The sequence below is a fragment of the Oncorhynchus masou genome, chromosome 23 (genome assembly GCF_036934945.1).
Source record: "Oncorhynchus masou masou isolate Uvic2021 chromosome 23, UVic_Omas_1.1, whole genome shotgun sequence".
Lineage (NCBI taxonomy): Eukaryota > Metazoa > Chordata > Actinopteri > Salmoniformes > Salmonidae > Oncorhynchus > Oncorhynchus masou.
Genome location: NC_088234.1, coordinates 21,229,137 through 21,251,958, shown reverse-complemented (window position 1 = coordinate 21,251,958; position 22,822 = coordinate 21,229,137). Strand labels below are relative to the sequence as shown.

Sequence of the window (22,822 nt, the reverse complement as noted above, 5' to 3'; positions counted from 1 at the left end):
CTGCTTTGTATAGTGTGAAGGTCTGACAACAGGAAACCTCTTTTATGATGACACTTTACATGTAGCCGTCATACAGTAGGAGGGAACACTGAACTGAGAGACTCTATTGGCTGTCTGAACAGGAATAAAAGCTACAGTCTAGCAAGTGTGTTTACAACAGTTTGAGCAACCCAGACAGACTTTTACAGAAGACAATCAAGCCAGAGTTATTAGATCAAGCCGACAAAATCGTGGATTGATAATCTGCTTATTTATCTGGGAAATTAAACTTATTCAGACCATTTTTCTTTTGATGTTTGGACAAACAGTAAAGGATACTAGTCCCCTCTCTAGTGCCTCTGATACTGAGCCCATCCCAACCCAGCCTAGCCCAAGCCCAAGTTAAGTTTCTCCCCCACAGCATATACAACCTCCAATTTTGTCTCTTGGTTTTCATCTTAGGCCTCCAACATGACATAATATTACCAGATGTGGAATTATAGCATGGTCTATTAATTTCAGACCATTGTTGGTTGTCAATGCCCTTTTAAACATGGAATGGCTATAATTTTGGCCCTTTTTTACGTGTTAGCCCATATCCTTTAATTAACCTCAGTATTGCCACTCAACTGTGTCCCTTATAAGTGTACAGTATTTTGTAACTAAAGTTTTTGAAAGAAAATAAATATGTTTTGGTCCAGCTGGTCAATTTATTAAGACAGTTATAGTACTTCAGATGACCCATAGAAGGTTTGTTGTGTCTAGAACATGTCTTGCCATGTACAGTATAAAGGTGAAGGGGGGTAGCAGAGTACATATGGGAAAACACCAACAGAATGAAACAAGTCTATTGTATGTCAGTCTCATTCCCTCTATATCCTTCACAGAGACATGCACTGACTGAAGTGTAACACCCGAGAGTGCATGTCTGATTGGACACCAGTCAACCAGTCAACCAGCCGACCATTACATGAGACACTTCATCTAGTATGTTTCACTCTCTGTTTAGTGTTTTAAAATTAGATTTGATTCTTATACATCTATCAGAATGAGGACCCTCTATTGGTCTCCTTCTGACAGAGCATCCTGCAGTAGTCTTATAACGATTGTCTGATTGAGAATATACTGAAAGTTCTCCCATGACGTCATCATAAACTGTCCCTTCCCCTTTGTCCATAGATCTAGAATAGATGGTATCACACATGAGACTGTTAACTCAGAGAGTTCAAATAGGGTTAATCAGCAGTTCTTTGTGGTTTGTAACTGATATAAGATAACTAAATACTGTATATATATATATCAGGGTCAGTTTATAAAGAGTTCATTTGCTATGGCTGCAAGCGGTCTTTGGCAAAGATTGTGTAAAAATTATGAGAAGTGAAGCGGAGGAGATTATGAGAACAACAGTGACACCACAAAGACATGCTGCTGAAAACCACATAGAGGATCAGAGACACAGAGAGCAGGTAGGAGGGTCCTGTGTGCACAAAGCCAGCAGGCCCACCTGACCAAAGCATAGATACGACCTTTTAAGTGCTAAAAGAAGACCGCAGAGTGCCTCTGAACTTGTTCACTGTGTTGGGGTGGTTGTAAGTGACAAGCTATCAACACTACTAAAAGAGGACAACACATTACAGAGGAGAGATGCCGTGAATAAATAGATTGTCTCCCATTCTTATTCAACTACTCCCTGGAACTCAATACAAATGTACACGTCAACACAAGTCATTATCTTTGTCATATACAGATCATTCTGCTACCAATTTTATTTTGAGTATTTGTGACTCCTAGTTACTAAACTTTTAATGAATTAGCTGATGTTAGTAGTAATAATCTAGTGATGACGACACCCTATGCTGTTTGATGCATGTGACTTTATGAGCTTGAATTGGGTTTATAACATGTTATAGATGTGTAATAAGAATGTAATAACTATATCACCCATGTCATAGAGTCTAACATACATCTTTGTTGGTCATTTGCATTTGTTTGACAGCTATTTTGACTATGCACATGAACCATCACAGGAAAGCAAGTTTTCAAAGATACTTCATCAAATTAGTGAACAATTTGAACCTTTTGACAACTTCTTAAAGTTGCTGCGAATCTACTGGTCAAACAGTGACAGGGACTTGTATATGCACTGCTGCCCCCTATTGAAACATATTTGAATTGCAGTCCTGCAAGGTGGACTTATATATTAACATTTTGTCAATAGTTAACATTTTACATTTGAGTAATTTAGCAGACACTATTATTCAGAACGACTTACAGGAGCAATTAGGGCTTAAAGGGCACATCAACAGATGTTTTCAAATAGCTGGCTTGGTAACTGGCCCAACGCTCAACGCTCAACGCATTTAACCGTGAGGTTACGTGCAGTTTTGTTAAAACTGCTCAGTCACAATGTGCACATTGTCATATTTGAAACCAGTCTCTCAACAATACAAAATATGTTGAAAATGTACTCAGATAAGAAGTTTGCTTTTATTTCAGTCTTTTCTCAGTAAAAGAGAGTTGTGATCTTAGGGGCCGATTCCGACCCAACCTAAGATTGCGTGAATGGAACATAATTTCCTTTTTTATGCACCTTTCTCTCTAAGCGTATTCTGACTTGAGAAAAGCATGCTATTAATGCTATTAAATATTCGTTTTAGGTGGATTTCAAAGAAATGAAGGTGTGTCTACAGCCATATTCTGACATCATAATATCACCAAATTTATGCACAATGAAAAGTTTTATAAAGGTCCAGCAACCTCAGTTCCAAGTGGAACAACAACTACTTTCTCTTTTCTGATAGAAATACAGTTTTCCATGCACTGTAATTTACAAATTGATAAAGGCTGTTGATAAGAGTAAGATAAATTAGTAATATTTTGGGAGGAAGGGATTGTAAATATACATTACAATTGTTTTATATCTATTTTACCTTATGATCGCTTGAGACAAATATGAAACCAGTCACATAGCAGGAAACTGAAGCATATCAACATATCACCTTTTCCACAGTGAAATTCTGGCCTTATAACTATAATTCTATAATGTTTTAATTATATGCCCAAATTGTTCACTGTATCTTTTACAATTTGTTTCGTGTTACCCCCTAATATTGGGAATAGTTCCCCCTCTATATTCTAGTGAGTCTGGCGAGAAATTCAAATTAAAGGTACACCAAATGTAGGGATAGTTTTAAACAAATGTACTTAATACCTGATTGAATGAAAACTTCATGAGAAAATCAGCTGGTCAGTAAGTGGGAGGGTTTTCAGCGGTTGAATTGAATTTATTCAGAGCACGCAAGGGAACCACGCCTGCAAAGCCTATTACACACCTGCATAAAGTAAGTCTGAATACCAACTACTGAGAAGTGTGTAGGAAAGGAGTGTATTGCCTAAGTCTGAAACGGGCCCTCAGTGACATGGGTGTGTTGTGGTTACAATGCACTAAGGTGTGTGTAGAGACCGTGTGATGAGGGCTGACAGTCATTGCTGGGGGTTAGAGATGAGTTTACATGAGTGGAAAATCTTTTTAGGGGCATTCAGAACACCACAGAGAAATGTGATACAGGATACAGCTTACAAAGGAGAGATGACTGAAAGAGTTAGTCAATAGAATGGACTCCATGCATGCATATATGCACATATTGTCATCAGGATGATCTAATGTTACATTGAGCATAAACCTCAATCTACTCTGATGTTGTTGCCCAAAATCAGTTGTGGTGTTATTGTTCTTCCCTGCAAACCCACCAGTGAAACCGCTGTAGAAATTTAAGAGCAAGGGAAAAACCTGAGGGAAAATCACACAATACCTCTCTCTGTATGACAGCAGTTTAGTATTTTATTTAATCTGCACAACATTACCAATGTAAAAAGGAATTTGACAGAATACAAGGCATTGAAAGACACTTCACTAATATATAAAGCTTTATACAGTGAGAAACACATACAAGCAATTCAAGTTAATAAAGAGGCAACGCTGACGTTTCAGTCCATGTTTTCTTTTAAGAGACTTACAATGACAACTTCCCTGATATATTAAGCTATATAAGGTGGGAAACACATACAACTAATTCAAGTTATTAAAAAGCAAAAGTCTACATTTCAGTCCATGTTTTCTTGTAAAACAAATTAAATGAAAATGACAACTTCCCTGATACATAAAGCTATATAAGGTGGGAAACACATAAAATCAATGCAAGCTATTAAAGAGCAAAAGTCTACATTTCAGTCCATGTTTTGGCGTCTCACCCCAGAGTACACAGTGTCTCTCTCCATGGCGCTCCTCTCTCTCCCGGCCTTCAATTTCTTGTGGATGACTTTCAGAGCGGCGTAGTGGAGTGTGTCAACATCTTGATCCTGAGAAGAATAACAACAATAAAATCTAAATATTTGATATTAGACTAAAACATTAATGGCGAAGCAAAAAATGAAAGTGTAAATTTTCATATTTTGATTGAATGAAAAAAAATGTATTCAGCGAGAGCTCAACAAATGCCAGGTCTGTGTACCTGGTTATGACTGGGGACCTCCGGAGTACTTGGCTGAGGGGGCGCCCCTTTTAATCAAACATTATCATCATCAACAACAACAATAACAACAACAATATCATCATCATCAATAACAATATCATCATCATCAACATCATAATCAACAACAACAATAACAACAACATCATCATCATCAACATCATAATTATAATCAAACAATTAATTAGTCAAGTTTTATGATCAAAAATATGTCATGTTCCCTGTACCAACAGTTTCAGCATATTGTGCACATTGATAAAACTTACCTCGGCACTGTTCACATTCTCTACCTCTTATCTTATACATAACGCAACCAAGGGCAATGATGATGATGAAACACAGACCCAACGCGGCACCCAGACAGTACACCAAGAGAACACGGTCCTCCTTACAACCATCTGTAGAAATTCAGACAGTGATAGAGGAGATTCAGGACATTTTGCTTCACCAGACATTGAATTTCTTCACAGCACCATGAAAGAATATCAGAAGTAACACTTACGGACAACATCCAGCTTGGTCCCGTTCCCAAACAGTATCTCCCCACATGAGGCCACAGCACAGTAGTAAGTCCCAGCATCAGAGAGACTGATGTTCCTCTTGGGGAGGTTGTAGACACAACTCTGTGTAGGAAACCCAGCCTCAGGGCTCCTCTCACACTGATCACTCCTGTCTCCATGGGTGTAAATGATTCCTGGATGGGATTCTCCTGAGCCATGTCTGAACCAATAGACACTGTGTTCTCCTGCACAGGTCTCAGTGTGTATTGTACAGTTCAGAGTCACAGAGTCTCCTGGCTGAACTGACTCAGACACAGGCTGATGTATAACAGGCATATTTCTGGACCCGGAACCTGACAAGAAGGTCAATAAACATATTTAATCTCTCTAGCGTATCCCTATGGCAAGTGTTATAAATCGCATCTTATTCAGTGAATGCATCATATTTACACTGTATACAAGTAAATTCAGATTTACAAAAAAAATCATCATAATAATAATTTTCTCTTTACCTTTTATGATGAGAATGACTCCTTGTCCAAACTCCACATTGTTTCCAAAAGCACTTCCACAGTAGTTTGTGCCTGTATCAGAGAGTTCCACATCCGCTCTCTCCACTGGCTTCCAGTTGAAGCTCGCATCCGCTACAAGACCATGGTGCTTGCCTACGGAGCTGTGAGGGGAACGGCACCGCAGTACCTCCAGGCTCTGATCAGGCCCTACACCCAAACAAGGGCACTGCGTTCATCCACCTCTGGCCTGCTCGCCTCCCTACCACTGAGGAAGTACAGTTCCCGCTCAGCCCAGTCAAAACTGTTCGCTGCTCTGGCCCCCCAATGGTGGAACAAACTCCCTCACGACGCCAGGACAGCAGAGTCAATCACCACCTTCCGGAGACACCTGAAACCCCACCTCTTCAAGGAATACCTAGGATAGGATAAGTAATCCTTCTCACCCCCCCTTAAATGATTTAGATGCACTATTGTAAGTGGCTGTTCCACTGGATGTCAGAAGGTGAATTCACCAATTTGTAAGTCGCTCTGGATAAGAGCGTCTGCTAAATGACTTAAATGTAATGTAAATGTAAATTAGGTGATTTTTTCCTTGGCCACCTTCTACTGAGAAGCGAGGGTTACCCTTAAACTCCTGGTAAAATGTTGCATTCCTGTCATACTTATAGATGGTTGAGATGAGCTGAGGAATATTTCCAAAACTTTGCTTGTACCAGGAGAACATTATTCCCACGTCGCCTTTGTTGAAGCAGAGCAAAACCACTGTGTCTCCAACGTTGGCTGACATGAGACCATTCTTCTGACTGATGGATGAGGACTCAGTCCGAGCTAGTCCATGAACTAGAGAACATTATTATATATTAGCTGTTACATATCTCAATTACAACATTGGATTGTCAAAATGTCTGTAGAACGATAATTGGATACCTTGTCTCCAAATCAAGTTTGGACATCACATAAGCAGAGAAATGTAAAATATTGACTTACCCATCTCTACAAGAAGTGGAAAGATCAGACACAGTGTGATCATCTTTAAAGTTGTCAGCTCTTCACAACTTGGGTCTTGAGTGGAAAGAGTCCACCCATGTGGACAACACTTCAACAATGAAGTTACAGGTGATTGGTCGAATTGGACTGCATAATATTTGTTTACGCCTCACTCAGGCATGACTGTGGTCTTTACGTGTATCTTGTACAGTTCAGAGTTTCAGAATTGTCCTACAGGTAGAATCGCATCGTTTAGATTTGAACAAATTGAGGACACATTTTTGAAGCACTGTTTCACTTATTATTTATCACTTCAGCTACAGTTGTCTAAGAGACTCAAATTTGTGACCATTTTGGAATTTGCATGCTATGACATTGTCAAATCAAATCAAAATCAAATCAAATTTATTTATATAGCCCTTCGTACATCAGCTGATATCTCAAAGTGCTGTACAGAAACCCAGCCTAAAACCCCAAACAGCAAGCAATGCAGGTGTTAACCATTCGGGCTTCTATCACAACACAGTATCTTCACCTCACAAAAAAAATCTACGAAAAACATATAACAAACACATCAACGTAGTCCTTTTTTAGTGATCTCTCATTCATTATTTACACTCAAATGAAAAGATGGATAGAATGCCCTCCCATGATAGTGTTATTGAGGTGGTGCATTGTTCTAGTGGCCTAACATCACACTCGAGCATAGAAGGTATTTAGATCATCTGGTAGGCTTGCGTCACCGGACAGCTAACAGCTGGGTTTCCCTTTGTAATCTGTGATAGTTTGCAAGTCCTGCCACATTCGACGAGCATCAGAACCGGTGTAGTAGGATTCTGTCTTGGTCCAGTCGGGTGTAGTGAAACAGTCGTGTAGCTTAACATCCGTTTCATTGGACCACTTCCGCATTGAGGGTGTAGCTGGTACTTCCTGTTTGAGTTTTTGCTTGTAAGGAGGAATCAGGATGATACCGCTCCTGTCTCAGCCTCCAGTATTTATGCTGCAATAGTTTCGGGGGGCTAGGGTCAGTCTGCTATATCTGGAGTATTTCTCCTGTCTCACCCAGTGTCCTGTGTGAATTTAAGTAAGCTCTCTCTAATTCTTTCTTTCTTTCTCTCTCCCTCTCCCGGAGGACATGAGCCCTATGACCATACCTCAAGACTACCTGGCCTGATGCATCTTTGCTGTCCCCATTCCACCTGGTCATGCTGCTGCTTCCGTTTCTACTGTTCTGCCTGTGGCTACTGAAACCTGACCTGTTCACTGCATGTGCTACCTTGTCCCGGACCTGCTGTTTTGGACTCTCTCTCTTCCGCACCCGCTATCTTTAACTCTGAATGATCAGCTATGAAAAGCCAACTGACATTTACTCCTGAGGTGCTGTCATATTGCACCCTCTACAACCACTGTGATTATTATTATCTGACCCTGCTTGTCATCTATGACCGTTTGAACATCTTGGCCATGTTCTGTTATAATCTTCACGCAGCACAGCCAGAAGAGGACTGGCCACCCCCCATAGCCTGGTTCCTCTCTAGGTTTCTTCCTAGGGTCTGGCATTTCTGGGAAGTTTTTCCTAGCCACTGTGCTTCTACATCTGCATTGCTTGCTGTTTGGGGTTTTAGGCTGGGTTTCTTTACAGCCCTATGTGACCCCGGCTGATGTAAAATAAAATAAATAAATTTAATTGATACAGTTATGGTCATATTTAAATGGTGTGCCAGGGAGAGCTATGTACAGTGCCTTGCGAAAGTATTCAGCCCCCTTGAACTTTGCGACCTTTTGCCACATTTCAGGCTTCAAACAAAGATATAAAACTGTATTTTTTTTGTGAAGAATCAACAACAAGTGGGACACAATCATGAAGTGGAACGACATTTATTGGATATTTCAAACTTTTTTAACAAATCAAAAACTGAAAAATTGGGCGTGCAAAATTATTCAGCCCCTTTACTTTCAGTGCAGCAAACTCTCTCCAGAAGTTCAGTGAGGATCTCTGAATGATCCAATGTTGACCTAAATGACTAATGATGATAAATACAATCCACCTGTGTGTAATCAAGTCTCCGTATAAATGCACCTGCACTGTGATAGTCTCAGAGGTCCGTTAAAAGCGCAGAGAGCATCATGAAGAACAAGGAACACGCCAGGCAGGTCCGAGATACTGTTGTGAAGAAGTTTAAAGCCGGATTCTGCCCGTCACTACTCTGGATGGTTCTGAATTCTACAAATACCTAGCTGTCTCGTTAGACTGTAAACTCTCCTTCCAGACTCACATTAAGCATCACCAATCCAAAATTAAGTCTAGAATCGGCATCCTATATCGCAACAAAGCATCCTTCACTCATGCTCCCAAACTTACCCTCGTAAAACTGACCATCCGACCGGTCCTCGACTTTGGCGATGTAATTTACAAAATAGCCTCCAACACTCTACTCAACAAATTGGATGCAGTGTATCACCAGTTTGTCACGAAAGCCCCATATACTACCCACCACTGCGACCAGTACGCTCTCGTTGGCTGGCCCTCGCTTCATACTTGCCGCCAAACCCACTGGCTCCAGGTCATCTACAAGTCTTTGCTAGGTAAAGCCCCGCCTTATTTCAGCTCACTGGTCACCATAGCAGCACCCAGCACACGCTCCAGCAGGTATATCTCACTGGTCACCCCCAATGCCAATTCTTCCTTTGGCTGCCTTTCCTTCCATTTCTCTGCTGCCAATGACTGGAACGAACTGCAAAAATCACTGAAGCTGGAGACTCTTATCTCCCTCACTAACTTAAGCACCAGCTGTCAGAGCAGCTCACACATCACTGCAACTGTACATAGCCCATCTGTAAATAGCCCATCTGTAAATAGCCCATTCAACTACCACATCCCCATACTGTATTTATTTATTTATCTTGCTCCTTTGCAGACCAGTATCTCTACTTGCACATTCAGCTTCTGCACATCTACCATTCCAGTGTTTAATTCCTATATTGTAATTACTTCGCCACCATTGCCTATTTCATGTGTAACTTCCATAGGCAAGAGAAAGTTGTTCTATATGTCGAACTGCTTTGCTCTATCTTGGCCAGGTCGCAGTTGTAAATGAGAACTTGTTCTCAACTAGCCTACCTGGTTAAATAAAGGTTAAAAAATATGTGGGGGAAACACTTAAAGAATGAAACACGTACATTTTAGTCAGTCATACATTCCCTGTATATAATTTACAGAAACATGCACTAACTTATGTGTAACACCCGAGAGTACATGGCTGACATGACACCCCAGCTTATTAACTAATACATGTGACACATTTTATGTCATCTGTTTCATTCTCTGGTTAGTGCTGTTCTAATAGGAAGCAATCTATCAGAAGGAGGCTCCTCCTCTATTGGTCTCCTTCTGACAGAGCATCCTGCAGTGGTCTTATAAGACTTGTCTGATTCAGAATGTACTGAAATGCCTCCCATGACATCATCATAAACTGGCCCCTCCCCCTGAGCCCATAGATCTAGAATAAATGTATCACACAGGAGACAGTTCACTCAGAGAGTTCAAATAGGGTTCATCAGCAGTTCTCTGTGGTGTGTAACTGATTTCAGGTAACTAAATATATTTTAGAGTCAGTTTAATAAATAACTGTTTTGCTGTGGCTGTAAACTGTCAGGGGCATCATGAATTACAAGTAAAGATAGGGAGAACAACAGTGACACCACAAAGACATCCTGCAGAAAACCACATAGAGACACAGAGAGCAGGTAGGAGGGTCCTGTGTGCACAAAGCCAGCAGGGCCACCTGACCAAAGCATAGATATGACCTTGTCTTGGGCTTACAGTAGACTGCAGAGTACCTGTTAACTTGTTCACTGTGTGGGGGTGGGTGTGAATGACATGCTATCAACACAACTAAAAGAAGACAACACATTACAGAGGAGAGATGACGTGAATAAATAGGTTTTCTCCCATCCTTATTCAAATACTCTGGAACTCGATACAAAATTACACACAAACACATGAGTCATTGTCTTTGTCATATAGAGAGCACTCTACTACCCATTTATATTTTGAACGATTGTGTGGCTCCTCCTGGTAACTAAGCTACACTTTATAATAACTTAGTTGATGTTAGTAGCAATGATCCAGTGATGATGACTACCTAGTAGCCTGATGGATGCAAGTAACTCTATGATGCTGAAATATAGGTGTGTTTTTCCCATGTACTAAAGGTGTATATTACATTTTTATAGATTGTTAACAGCAACATAATGTAATTGTTGGGCCTTTGTTGACAGATATTATGACTATACAGATGATCTATCACAGGAAAGTACATTTTCAATGATTCTTAGTGAACAATTTGAACATTTTGACAATTCTGACAGTTGCTGACAACTCTACTGTTCAGGCAGTTGTGGGAACTTCCTTGTACACTGCTGCACCCTATTGAAAGATAATTGAAGTGCAGTACTTCAAGCTCCACATATACATATTCACATTTTGTATTGTTTGTGAAAACGTCTCAGTTACAATGTTTACATTGCAAAGCAAAGCAAAGGTAACTGAACTAAATTAATTTCACCCCGTAGCACCCACTTCTGTCATCATTAAGTGCTTTGAGTGTCTAGTTAAGGATCAGATCACCCCTACCTTACCTGACACCCTAGACCTACAGCAATGTGCTTACCGCCCCAATAGATCCACAGACAATGCAATCACCATCGCACTGCATACTGCCCTATCCCATCTAGACAAGAGGAATGCCTTCGTCAGAATGCTGTTCATTGACTATACCTCAGCCTTCAACACCATAGTACCCTTTAAGCTCATCATTAAGCTCGGGGCCCTGGGTCTGAACCCCGCCCTGTGCAATTGGGTCCTGGACTTCCTGACAGGCTGACCCCAGGTGGTGAAGGTAGTAAAAAAGACCTCCACCTCGCTGATCCTCAACACAGGTGCCTCAAAAGGATGCATGCTCAGCCCCCTGTACTCCCTGTTCACCTATGACTGCGTGGCCACACACACCTCCAACTCAATCATCATGTTTGCAGATGACACAACAGTAGTAGGCTTGATTACCAACAATGACAAGACAGTCTACAAGGAGGATGTGAGGGCTCTGACGGAGTGGTGCCAGGAAAATAACCTCTCCCTCAACGTAAACAAAACGAAGGAGCTGATCGTGGAGGGAACACCCCCCTATCCACATCGATGGAACAGTAGTGGAGAGGGTAGTACGTTTTAAGTTCTTCGGCGTACACATCACAGACAAACTAAATTGGTCCACCCACACAGACAGCATCGTGAAGAAGGCGCAGCAGCGCCTCTTCAACCTCAGGAGGCTGAAGAAATGTGGCTTGTCACCCAAAGCACTCACAAACTTCTACAGGTGCACAATCGAGAGCATCCTGCCCGGCTGTATCACCGCCTGGTACGGCAACTGCTCCGCCCACAACCGTAAGGCTCTCCAGAGGGTAGTGAGGTCTGCACAACGCATCACCGGGGGCAAACTACCTGCCCTCCAGGACACCTACACCACCCAATGTCACAGGAAGGGCAAAAAGATCATCAAGGACATCAACCACCCTAGCCACGGCCTTTTCGCCCCGCTATCTTCCAGACGGCGAGGTCAGTACAGGTGCATCAAAGCTGTGACCGAGAGACTGAAAAACAGCTTCTATCTCAAGGCCATCAGACTTTTAAATAGCCATCACTAGCCAGCTGCCACCCGGTTACTCAACGCTGCACCTTAGAGGCTGCTTCCCTATATACATAGACATGGAATCACTAGTCACTTAAATAATATTTACATACTGCTTTACTCATCTCATATGTATTTACTGTATTCTATTCTTCTGTATTTTAGTCAATGCCACTGACATTGCTCATCCTAAAATGAATGAATTCATTATTTTACTTTTAGATTTGTGTATTGTTATGAATTGTTAGATACTACTGCACTGTTGGAGCTAGGAACACAAGCATTTCGCTACACCCGCAATAACATATGCTAAATTTGTGCATGTGACCAATACAATTTGATTTGATATGATATTTAGATGATCCTTTCAACAATATCAGCTCTCTTCAAAATGTACTCAGGTAAGAAGTCTATTTTTAGTTCAGGCTTTTCTTATGAAGAGAGGGAGTTGTGCTCTTAGTGACATGGATGTTTGTGGTTTTGATTCACTGAGGTGTGTGAAGACCGTGAGTGGTGAGGACTGATGGTTATTACCTAGGGGTTAGAGATGAGTTAAACTGAGTGGAAAATCTAATTAGGGCCGGAGAGATGTGATGCAGGAAACAGCTTAAAAAATAGTTTAAGACAACTAAAGTGTTAGTCAATAGAATGTACTCTATGCATGATACTATGTGCATTATGTAATCAGGGTGCAATGTCCCTGCAAACTTCAAAATCACATGCACCGAATACAACCTTACGGTAAAGTGCTTACTTACAAGCCCTCAGTTTAAAGAACATTATTTTAAAAAATAAATAAAAGTAACAAATAATTAAAGAGCAGCACTAAAATAACAGTAGTGAGGCTGTATACAGGGGGTACCGGTACAGAGTCAATGTGCGGGGGCACCGATTAGTCGAGGTAATATGTACATGTAGGTAGAGTTATTAAAGTGAATATGCATAGATTTACTAGGCAAAGCAGTTAAGAACAAATTCTTATTCACAATTAAGGTCTAGGAACAGTTGGTTAACTGCCTTGTTCAGGGGAGAACAAAAGATTTTTACCTTGTCAGCTCGAGGATTTGATCTAGGAACTCTTCGGTAACAAGCCCAACACTAACCACTAGGCTACCTGCCGCCCCATAGATAACAACAGAGTAGCAGCAGCGTAAAAAAGGGGGAGGCAATGCAAACAGTCTGGGTAGCCATTTGATTAGATGTTCAGGAGTCTTTTGGCTTGGGGGTATAAGCTGTTTAGAAGCATTTTGGACATAGACTTGGTGCTCCAGTAATGCTTGCCACACGCTAGCGAAGAGAACAGTCTATGTCTAGGGAGGCTGGAGACTTTGACCATTTTTAGGGCCTTCCTCTGACACCGCCTGGTATAGAGGTCCTGGATGGCAAGAAGCTTGGCCCCAGTGATGTACTGGGCTGCATGCACTACCCCATGTAGGGCCTTGCCATACCAGGCAGAGATGCAACCCATCAGGATGCTCTCGATGGTGCAGCTGTAGAACCTTTTGAGGATCTGAGGACCCATGCCAAATCTTTTCAGTCTCTTGGACCATGTTAGTTTCTTGGTGATGTGAATGCCAAGGAACATGAAGCGCTCAACATGCTCCACTACACCCCATCAATGAGAATGGGGACGTGCTCGTTCCTCCCTTTTCTGTAGTTCACTATTATCTCCTTTGTCTTGATCACATTGAGTGAGAGGTTTGTGTCCTTGCACCACATGATCTGTTCTCTGACCTCCTCCCTGTAGGCTGTCTCATCATTGTCGGTGATCAGGCCTAGCACTGTTGTGTCATCAGCATACTTAATGATGCTGTTGGTGTCGTGCCTGGTCGTGCAGTCCTGATTGAACAGGGAGTACAGGAGGGGACTGAGCACACACTCCTGAGGGGCCCCCGTTTTGATGATCAGCGTGGTGGATGTGTTGTTACCTACCTTTACCACCTGGGGGCGGCCCGTCAGGAAGTCCAGGATCCAGTTGCAGAGGGAGGTTTTCAGTCCCATGGTTCTTAGCTTAGTGATGAGCTTTGAGGGCACTATGGTGTTGAACACTAAGATGTCATCAATGAATAGTATTCTCACATAGATGTTCCTTTTTGTCCAGATGTGAAAGGGCAGTGTGGAGTGCAATAGAGATTGCATAATCTGTGGATCTGTTGGGGCAGTATGCAAATTGGAGTGGGTCTAAGGTTTCTGGGATAATACTGTTGATGTGAGCCATGACCAGCCTTTCAGAGCACTTCATGGCTACAGACGTGAGTGCTATGGGACGGTAGTCATTTAGGCAGGTTACCTTAGTGTTCTTGGGCAGAGGGCACCCGAATGTCAGAAGACCTGCTTTCCCTTCCCTGTGGTTCCACGTCAGTTGAGAGTCCTCGGGTTGCCCTTCAGCCAACATCCCGGGGGTATACCAAGATCTTTGGGAGTTTTTTTTTCCAAGACCCGCGCCACCTGTCTCCTTCCTTATCGCCCCTGGGACAGTGCTATGGACATGGTTGCAGGCTCTGCATCTCATCTACCCTCTGTTGGTGGCTGAAACAAAGACTATGTAGGACATCCAGGAGGCTCTCGAGCAGGGTTTAATTCACACGTCCACCTCCCCTGCCTTGGCACTCTTCTTCTTCGTGACCAAGAAAGACGGAGGGTTGTTGGGCCCATTTTTTTTTTTTGCCAAGTTGGACCTGTGGAGTGTCTACAATTTGATCTGCTTTCAGTACGATGTCTGGTCACTACGAGTACTTGGTGATGCCTTTTGGATTAGCCAATGCTCCGTCAGTGTTCCAGGCATTCGTCAATGAGGTTTTCTGGGACTTGCTTGGACTCCAGGTGATCGTGTGTATTGACGACATCCTTGCCTACACATCTACCTTGGAGAATCACATCACTCATGAACAAGTAGTCCTGGAATGCCTCCTGGCCAACCACCTGTACGTCAGAGGGGAGAAGTGCCAATTCCATCAGGAGGATGTCTTCTTTTTGGGTTACCAGATCGGCCCACAAGGAGTCATGATGGATTAAAAGAAGAAGGGATGCTGTCAGGTCATAGCCAGTCCCAACCACCATAAAGGAGTTACAATATTTTGGGGGATTTGCAACTTCTACAGCGGATTTTAATTGTTTTATTTAACCTTTATTTAACTGGGCAAGTCAGTTAAGAACACATTTTTATTTACAATGACAGCCTACCAAAAAGCATAAGGCCTCCTGCGATTAAAAAGGGGCTGGGATTAAAAATGAAAAATAAATCAAATATAAATATAGGACAAAACGCACATCACGACAAGAGAGACAACACTACATAAAGAGAGACCTAAGACAACAATATAGCAATGCATCAACACATGACAACACAACACAGCATGGCAGCAACACAACATGACAACATGGTAGGATCACAACATGGTAGCAGCACAAACATGGTACAAACATTATTGGGCACAGACAACAACACAAAGAGCAAGAAGGTGGAGACAACAATACATCACACAAATCAGTGTGTCCCTGATTGAGTCTTTGAATGAAGAGATTGAGATAAAACAGTCCAGTTTGAGTGTTTGTTGCAGCTCGTTCCAGTCGCTAGCTGCAGCAAACTGAAAAGACGAGCGACCCAGGTATGTGTGTGCTTTGGGCCCTTTAACAGAATGTGACTGGCAGAAAAGGGTGTTGTATGTGGAGGGTGAGTGCTACAGTAGATATCTCAGATAGGGGGAGTGAGCCCAAACAGGGTTTTATAAATTAGCATCAACCAGTGGGTCTTTCGACGGATATACAGAGATTACCAGTTTACAGAGGAGTATAGAGTGCAGTGATGTGTCCTATAAGGAGCATTGGTGGCAAATCTGATGGCTGAATGGTAAAGAACATCTAGCGGTTCGAGAGCACCCTTACCTGCCGATCTATAAATTATGTCTCCGTAATCTAGCATGGGTAGGATGGTCATCTGAATCAGGGATAGTTTGGTAGCAGGGGTGAAAAGGGAATGATTACTATAGAGGAAACCAAGTCTAGATTTAACTTTAGCCTGCCTGAGAGAAGAATAGTGTACTGTCTAGCCATACTCCCAAGTACTTGTTTGAGGTGACTACCTCAAGCTTCAAACCCTGAGAGGCAGCAATCACACCTTACCAAACCACATGACCTTTGTTTTGGAAGTTTTCAGAACAAGGTTAAGGACAGAGAAAGCTTGTTGAACACTAAGAAATCTTTGTTGTAGAGCATTTAGCACAATATCCGGAGAGGGTCCAGCTGAGTATAATACTGTATCATCTGCATATACATGGATGAGAGAGCTTCCTACTGCATGAGCTATGTTGTTGATGTAAATTGAGAAGAGTGTGGGGCCTAGGATCGAGCCTTGGAGTACTCCCTTGGTGACAGGCAGTAGCATGTTCATTATCATTAAACTCACTAACTGCACCTGCTTCCTGACTCCCTTTGTCTATGTTACAGTAGGTCCCAATGTCCTCTTGCTTTGTGGCAGAAATATTGAGGTGAAATGTATTTTTGCCAGCCATCACAGTGAATCACCCATCATCAAATGTATTGTAGAATAGCACATCCCTCAGGTACTTAGAATATTTAGCAATGTACTGAAGCACTGATGTTGTACCATACCATGTAGTTTATGTTCTTACTTGTCATGTGTCGTTCAATAGTCACATTGTCGCCCAGCTTTGCTTTCTGAGAAGACGTGGGATAAACAATAACTGGTTGAGATGCTACTGAAAAAACAACTATATTTACTGCATTTAAAACATTTTCCAAACGCCTATGGTAAACACTTTAACCTCTTACATCTATGGGGGCGCTATTTCATTTTTGGATGAAAAACGTTCCCGTTTTAAACAAGATATTTTGTCACAAATAGATGCTGGACTATGCATATAATTGATAGCTTTCGAAAGAAAACACTCTGACGTGTCCAGAACTACCAAGATATTCTCTGTGCGTGCCCTAGAACGTGAGCTTCAGGCAAAACCAAGATGAGATGGCATCCAGGAAATGACAAGGATTTTTGAGGCTCTGTTTTCCATTGTCTCCTTATATGGCTGTGAATGCGAGAGGAATGAGCCTGCCCTTTCTGTCATTTCCCCAAGGTGTCTGCAGCATTGTGACGTATTTGTAGGCAGATCATTGGAAGATTGACCATAAGAGACCACATTTACCAGGTGTCCGCCCGGTGTCCTGCGCCGAAATTGGTGCGCAAAAGTCACCTGCCAGTATTTTTCCATGGGATACAGAGAGGAAAGCAAGCTTCCACGAACTGCATATCAATAAAGAGATATGTGAAAAAACACCTTGAGGATTGATTCCAAACAACGTTTGCCATGTTTCAGTCGATATTATGTAGTTAATCCGGAAAAAGTTTTACGTTGTAGGTGACTGAATTTTCGGTTCGTTTCGGTAGCCAGACGCAATGTAGAAAACGGAACGATTTCTCCTACACACAGACGCTTTCAGGAAAAACTGCGCATTTGGTATGTAACTGAGAGTCTCCTCATTGAAAACATCAGAAGCTCTTCAAAGGTAAATGATTTTATTTATTTGGTTATCTGGTTTTTGTGAAAATGTTGCGTGCTAAATGCTACTCAAAATGCTATGCTAGCTTTGCATACTCTTACACAAATTAGTCCATTTCTATGGTTCAAAAGCATATTTTGAAAATCTGAGATGACAGTGTTGTTAAGAAAAGGCTAAGCTTGAGAGCAGACGCATTATTTTCATTTTATTTGCGATTTTCAGAAATCGTTAACGTTGCGTTATGCTAATGAGCCTGAGGCTTTAGTCACAAACCCGGATCCGGTATGGGGAGTTTCAAGAAGTTAATTGTATAGTAAACATGTATAACATTAGTCAATTGAGCTAGATGTTACTTCCATGCTTTCCAGAAAGGTGAGGAGCTTATTAATATTTTATGCTCCTTCAAGGGATGAGACTGACCTGTGTAAAATGCAGTCTCTCTACAGAAAATAATGGAAACTTGCGTTTGTGATCATTGGTTCATCTCAGGTACCGTCTGTTTTTGATGGTCAAATTTGATTGGCTGAACACTCGATAGAACGCCCAGTAGGCCACGAATGGAACAAACACTGTCCTCTTGTTTTGTTGTACAGCTTGATTCTGTGTTGCACAACTTTATCACATAGCAAATTTGAATGTCGATGTTCAGGTTTATTTTTTCAACAATGTCACTACTGTTGATATGTTCTTTATTGGGTATACTACAGCTCATACTGTCTGCAATACTATGTACTGCAGCTGGCCAACACAGGGCTTGTCCACACAAAGTAAAAGACACAACAGCAAGAATCAATGGATCCCTTTACTTAATGTTTTTCTTCCATTGTGGTCCATGGGAGTCATACAGTAGTTGGGACCTGGTTGGCCACATGTTATAACACTGTCATCCTCTAGGGCCTCTATGACTTCCACACAGTCACTTAGTAACACAGAGAAACAATTTATTTTCTACTGTATTGACGGATAAAATCCCTTGGGTTATATAATTTGGAGGCTCTTTCTTCTTGGCCCCATATGATGATAATGCTTTACATCACACTTCAACCCACGGTTTGTGTTTAACTACGGACTTCAGATCTCCATGTCTAATTCCCTAATAAATAGTTAATTTAGTTTTTCACAGATTTCATTTGACTATATATAGAGAACTAGCTACCTCATAAAAATAGTATTATATTGTTGATAAAAAGGACAACATGAAGAGAAAAAGAGTATGTGATACAACTGACTGACACCACAGACATCCTGCTGAAACCACACAGAGAGACAGAGAGAGAAAGACACAGAGAGAGACATAGAGGGTCCTGTGCAGAAGGCCAACAGGCCTTAAAGTGTAGATGGCCTCAGCCTTGTGTATTTTTCACAGCAGACCGCAGAAAACCTGTAAATATTTTGCTGTGTATGTGAAGGTTTGTGTGGCGTGCAATCTGTAGGCCTAGGTCTTAAAGTGAAAACAAAGAAGAAAACCTCCTACACTTTCACTATGAGTAATTATGTTGAAAGAGGCCTACGTTATATACTGTAACATGATGCAAGGGACTACCTGACTCCACATAAATGAGAAGACATTGACCTTTACATTGTGAGCACTGTGTGAAGAGACCATTGGTGCACTCAGGGGCGTGAACAGTACTCTGGCCCTGAGAGGAAAAGTAGAGTGCAGTGTGTTGCTGCAGGTTAGTCTTCCTGTGTTAAAGGTCTATGAAAGGTTAGTTTCCAATAGTGGAATGTCACTGTAACACCCTCCACTATGACCACAGAGGTGTGTGAACAGAATGCATGAGTTCAAATTATTAAAATATATTTGGTTTAACAGTTGAAAATTATTGATTTATTTTTCTTGACAAATGCAAATCAAATGTAAAATAAGTTTGACAGAGAAGCAATGCATGAAATGATGCATACTTTGTATTACATTAATTAATAAAAGCGTTAACAACTGATTTCAGAACCTTTTTCTGCATATCCATTCATAGAAATAGCTAATAAAGCTAGAGCTAGTTAAAGAGCTAACTAGTATGAAGGGGAAAGTATTTCATTCATCCAGTACTACCCTGATCTGTTTTACCTGTATTTGTGCTTGTCACCACCCCCCTCCAGATGGTCGCCCATCTTCCCCGTTATCCCCTGTGTATTTACACCTGTGTTCTCTGTTTATCTGTTGCCAGTTCGTTTTGTTCATGAAACCTACCAGCTGCTCCTGTCTATTTATTGCTCCTGTTTCCTAGTCCTTCCCGGTTTTGACCATTCTGCCTGGCCTGACCCTGAGACTGCATTGACCCCTGCCATTCTGAACCTGTTGCACCTTCTCTGGATTAATGAACCCGGTCTGCCTTTGACCTGTCGTTTGCCTGCCCCTCTGTTTTTTCGACACTGTCTGCACCTGGGTCATACCTGAAACGTGATACTACTGTCTAATTCCAGAGTACATGACCACTGTCTCTTCCTCCATGTTTCCTCTCTGTCTTATAGACCTGTTCTTCTTGTTGCTCAGAGGCAGAGCTACGTAATGGAGACTGTCTGCATCTTGGCTCTGTGAAGAACAAAATTGTTTTGTTGATATTAAGTGTATTACAGTTTGCACAATTTGGTAAAGCAAGCCAAGTTTAATAATGTGTATTTGTATAAGACATGCAACGTAAAAAATGATTTCCTCTTACCCCTGCATCTGACCGGGAAATTGTAGGACCTCTTGTCTGAGAGACCAGTTCTGAGAAAAAAAGACACAAAACACTATAGATACTGCCACGTCTTCCAGTTTATCTACATATAGAGATGGTGACATCAAAGAAAAGCAACTTTTAATCACTTACCACTGCACTGCAGACATGTCTTCTTCATCTTGTAAATGATGCAGGCAAGGAGAATGATCAAGATAAACGCAAAGGCCAATGTTACGGCCAGGCAGTATACAAAGAGAAGAGGGTCTACACTCCCGCCTGCTGAAATTTTAGAAAAAATAGAAGACACTCAGAATAGCAACCATATGTATAGGAGATATGAACAACAATGAAAGCTGTTTAACCTACCCTCAATATCCAGCTTGGTACCATTCCCAAACAGTATCTCCCCACATGAGGCCACAGCACAGTAGTAAGTCCCAGCATCAGACAGGCTGAGGTTCCTCTTGGGGAGGTTGTAGACACAGCTCTGTGTAGGAGACCCAGCCTCAGGGCTCTTCTCACACTGGTCACTCCTGTCTCCATGGGTGTAAATGATTCCTGGATGGGATTCTCCTGAGCCATGTCTGAACCAATAGACACTGTGTTCTCCTGCACAGGTCTCAGTGTGTATTGTACAGTTCAGAGTCACAGAGTCTCCTGGCTGGACTGACTCAGACACAGACTGCTGTATAACAGGCATATTTCTGGACCCGGAACCTGACAAGAAGGTCAATAAACCAATTTAATCTCTCTGGAACATCTCTGTAGCAAGTGTTATAAATTAAAAAGTATTAAATCTAGATTTAGTTTAATTAAGAGAATACATCATATTTACACTATATATCTGTAAATTCAGATTTACAAAACAATGTATCGTAATAATAACTTTCTCTTTACCTTTTATGATGAGAATGACTCCTTGTCCAAACTCCACTATGAATCCATAAGCACTTCCACAGTAGTATGTGCCTGAATCAGAGGGTTCCACGTCTGCGATCATTAGATTATTTTTCCCTTGGCCACCTTCCACTGAGAAGCGAGGGTTACCCTTAAACTCATGGTAAAATGTTGCATTCCTGTCATACTTATAGATGGTTGAGATGAGCTGAGGAATATTTCCAAAAGTTTGCTTGTAAAAGGAGAACATTATTCCCATGTCGCCTGCATTGAAGCAACGCAAAACCACTGTGTCTCCAACGTTGCCTGAAATGAGACCAATCTCCTGACTGATGGATGAGGATTCAGTCCCAGCTACCCCATGAATTAGAGAACATAAAAATATATTAGCTGTTACATACCTTAAATACAACTTTGGATGGTCAAAGTGTCTGTAAAACATTAATGGGATACCTTGGGTCTTCAAATCAAGTTTGGACATCACATAAGCAGAGAAATATAAAATATTGACTTACCCATCTCTACGAGAAGTGGAAATATCAGACACAGTGCGATCATCTTTAAAGTTGTCAGCTCTTCGCAACTTGGGTCTCGAGTGGAAAGAGTCCACCCATGTAGACAACGCTTCAACAATGGAGTTACAGGTGATTGGTCGAACTTGAACGCATCATATTTGTTGACGACTCATTCAGTCACGATTTTGTGTCTTTACATGTATCTTGTATAGTTCAGAGTCACAGAATTGTCCAAAAGGTAGAATCTCAAAGTTTTGTACAAATTGAGCACACATTTTTAAAGTATGGTTCCCCTTATTCTTTATCACTGCATCTGCTGCTGTCTATGAGACTCAAATGTGACCTTTTTGGACCATGCATGCTATGCCATTGTCATCCACTAGGGCTTCTATCACCACACAGTCACTTCACTTCACCTCACAAAAAACATCTACGAAAAACATCTAACAAACATAGCAAATACGATACAGTATTCTTTTAGTGATCTCTCATTCAGGATGTACACTCAGTAGAATAGATGAATAGTATGCACTCCCATGATATTGTTATTGAGTAAGTCCATGGTTCTAGTGGCCTAAGATCACACTTAAAATCAGGGATTGTGTTTGATTGAGAATACTGTACTGATCACATCAAATTACATAATACATAGCTCACAGTTGACTTGGTATAGATAAACTGCCTCATCAAAATAGTTGGTTTGTTGTTGCAAAAATTGTCAATTTGAATTGGAAGTAGTATGACCTACAGTATGAGAGAACTAAGAGTCCTGAGAAATCTGGCTGAAAACCACATAAATAGAGAAACAGAGGGAGAGAGAGAGTGAGAGAGACATAGAGAGACACTTAGTGAGAAAGAGAGAGGGCAAGAGTGAAAGGAGCAGAGAGACAAAGGTATTGTGTGCCTGAGGCCAGCAGGCCCTAACAAAGCATGGAGACATCCTCATCCTGTGTTGATCACAGACCACAGAGTAACTGTAAATCAGTTGCTTGGTGTGTGAGGGTGTATAAGTGGCATGAGAGGGGGAAACAATTTT

The 22,822-nt window shown here is 41.6% G+C and overlaps 2 protein-coding genes across 2 annotated transcripts; both read right to left on the bottom strand.

Moving 5' to 3' along the window:
- Positions 1 to 4,206: 4,206 nt before the first annotated feature.
- On the bottom strand, positions 4,207 to 6,550 carry LOC135510549 (uncharacterized). Its single transcript, XM_064931563.1, has 7 exons — positions 6,508 to 6,550; positions 6,075 to 6,360; positions 5,521 to 5,618; positions 5,011 to 5,361; positions 4,775 to 4,906; positions 4,491 to 4,537; positions 4,207 to 4,338 (listed from the first exon to the last, which is right to left on the bottom strand). Exons 1-7 carry the CDS (start codon positions 6,548 to 6,550, stop codon positions 4,207 to 4,209), a joined length of 1,089 nt encoding a protein of 362 aa, XP_064787635.1.
- Positions 6,551 to 19,862: 13,312 nt separating this feature from the next.
- On the bottom strand, positions 19,863 to 21,854 carry LOC135510548 (uncharacterized). Its single transcript, XM_064931562.1, has 6 exons — positions 21,787 to 21,854; positions 21,272 to 21,625; positions 20,741 to 21,091; positions 20,525 to 20,653; positions 20,372 to 20,421; positions 19,863 to 20,244 (listed from the first exon to the last, which is right to left on the bottom strand). The coding sequence occupies exons 1-6, from the start codon at positions 21,827 to 21,829 to the stop codon at positions 20,119 to 20,121; spliced, it is 1,053 nt and encodes a 350-aa protein (XP_064787634.1). The 5' UTR covers positions 21,830 to 21,854; the 3' UTR covers positions 19,863 to 20,118.
- Positions 21,855 to 22,822: the final 968 nt, after the last annotated feature.

What these genes read in the sequence shown, in the direction of transcription:
- LOC135510549 (XM_064931563.1), bottom strand. Translation starts at nt 6,550, where the DNA reads ATGATCACACTGTGTCTGATCTTTCCACTTCTTGTAGAGATGG. An exon ending in GACCAAGCTGGATGTTGTCC is followed by an intron (nt 4,907 to 5,010) that starts GTAAGTGTTACT and finishes GAATTTCTACAG; the next exon opens with ATGGTTGTAAGGAGGACCGT. An exon ending in AGAATGTGAACAGTGCCGAG is followed by an intron (nt 4,538 to 4,774) that starts GTAAGTTTTATC and finishes TTTGATTAAAAG; the next exon opens with GGGCGCCCCCTCAGCCAAGT.
- LOC135510548 (XM_064931562.1), bottom strand. Translation starts at nt 21,829, where the DNA reads ATGATCGCACTGTGTCTGATATTTCCACTTCTCGTAGAGATGG. An exon ending in TCCACTTCTCGTAGAGATGG is followed by an intron (nt 21,626 to 21,786) that starts GTAAGTCAATAT and finishes TTCATGGGGTAG; the next exon opens with CTGGGACTGAATCCTCATCC. An exon ending in AGTCATTCTCATCATAAAAG is followed by an intron (nt 21,092 to 21,271) that starts GTAAAGAGAAAG and finishes CCTTCTTGTCAG; the next exon opens with GTTCCGGGTCCAGAAATATG.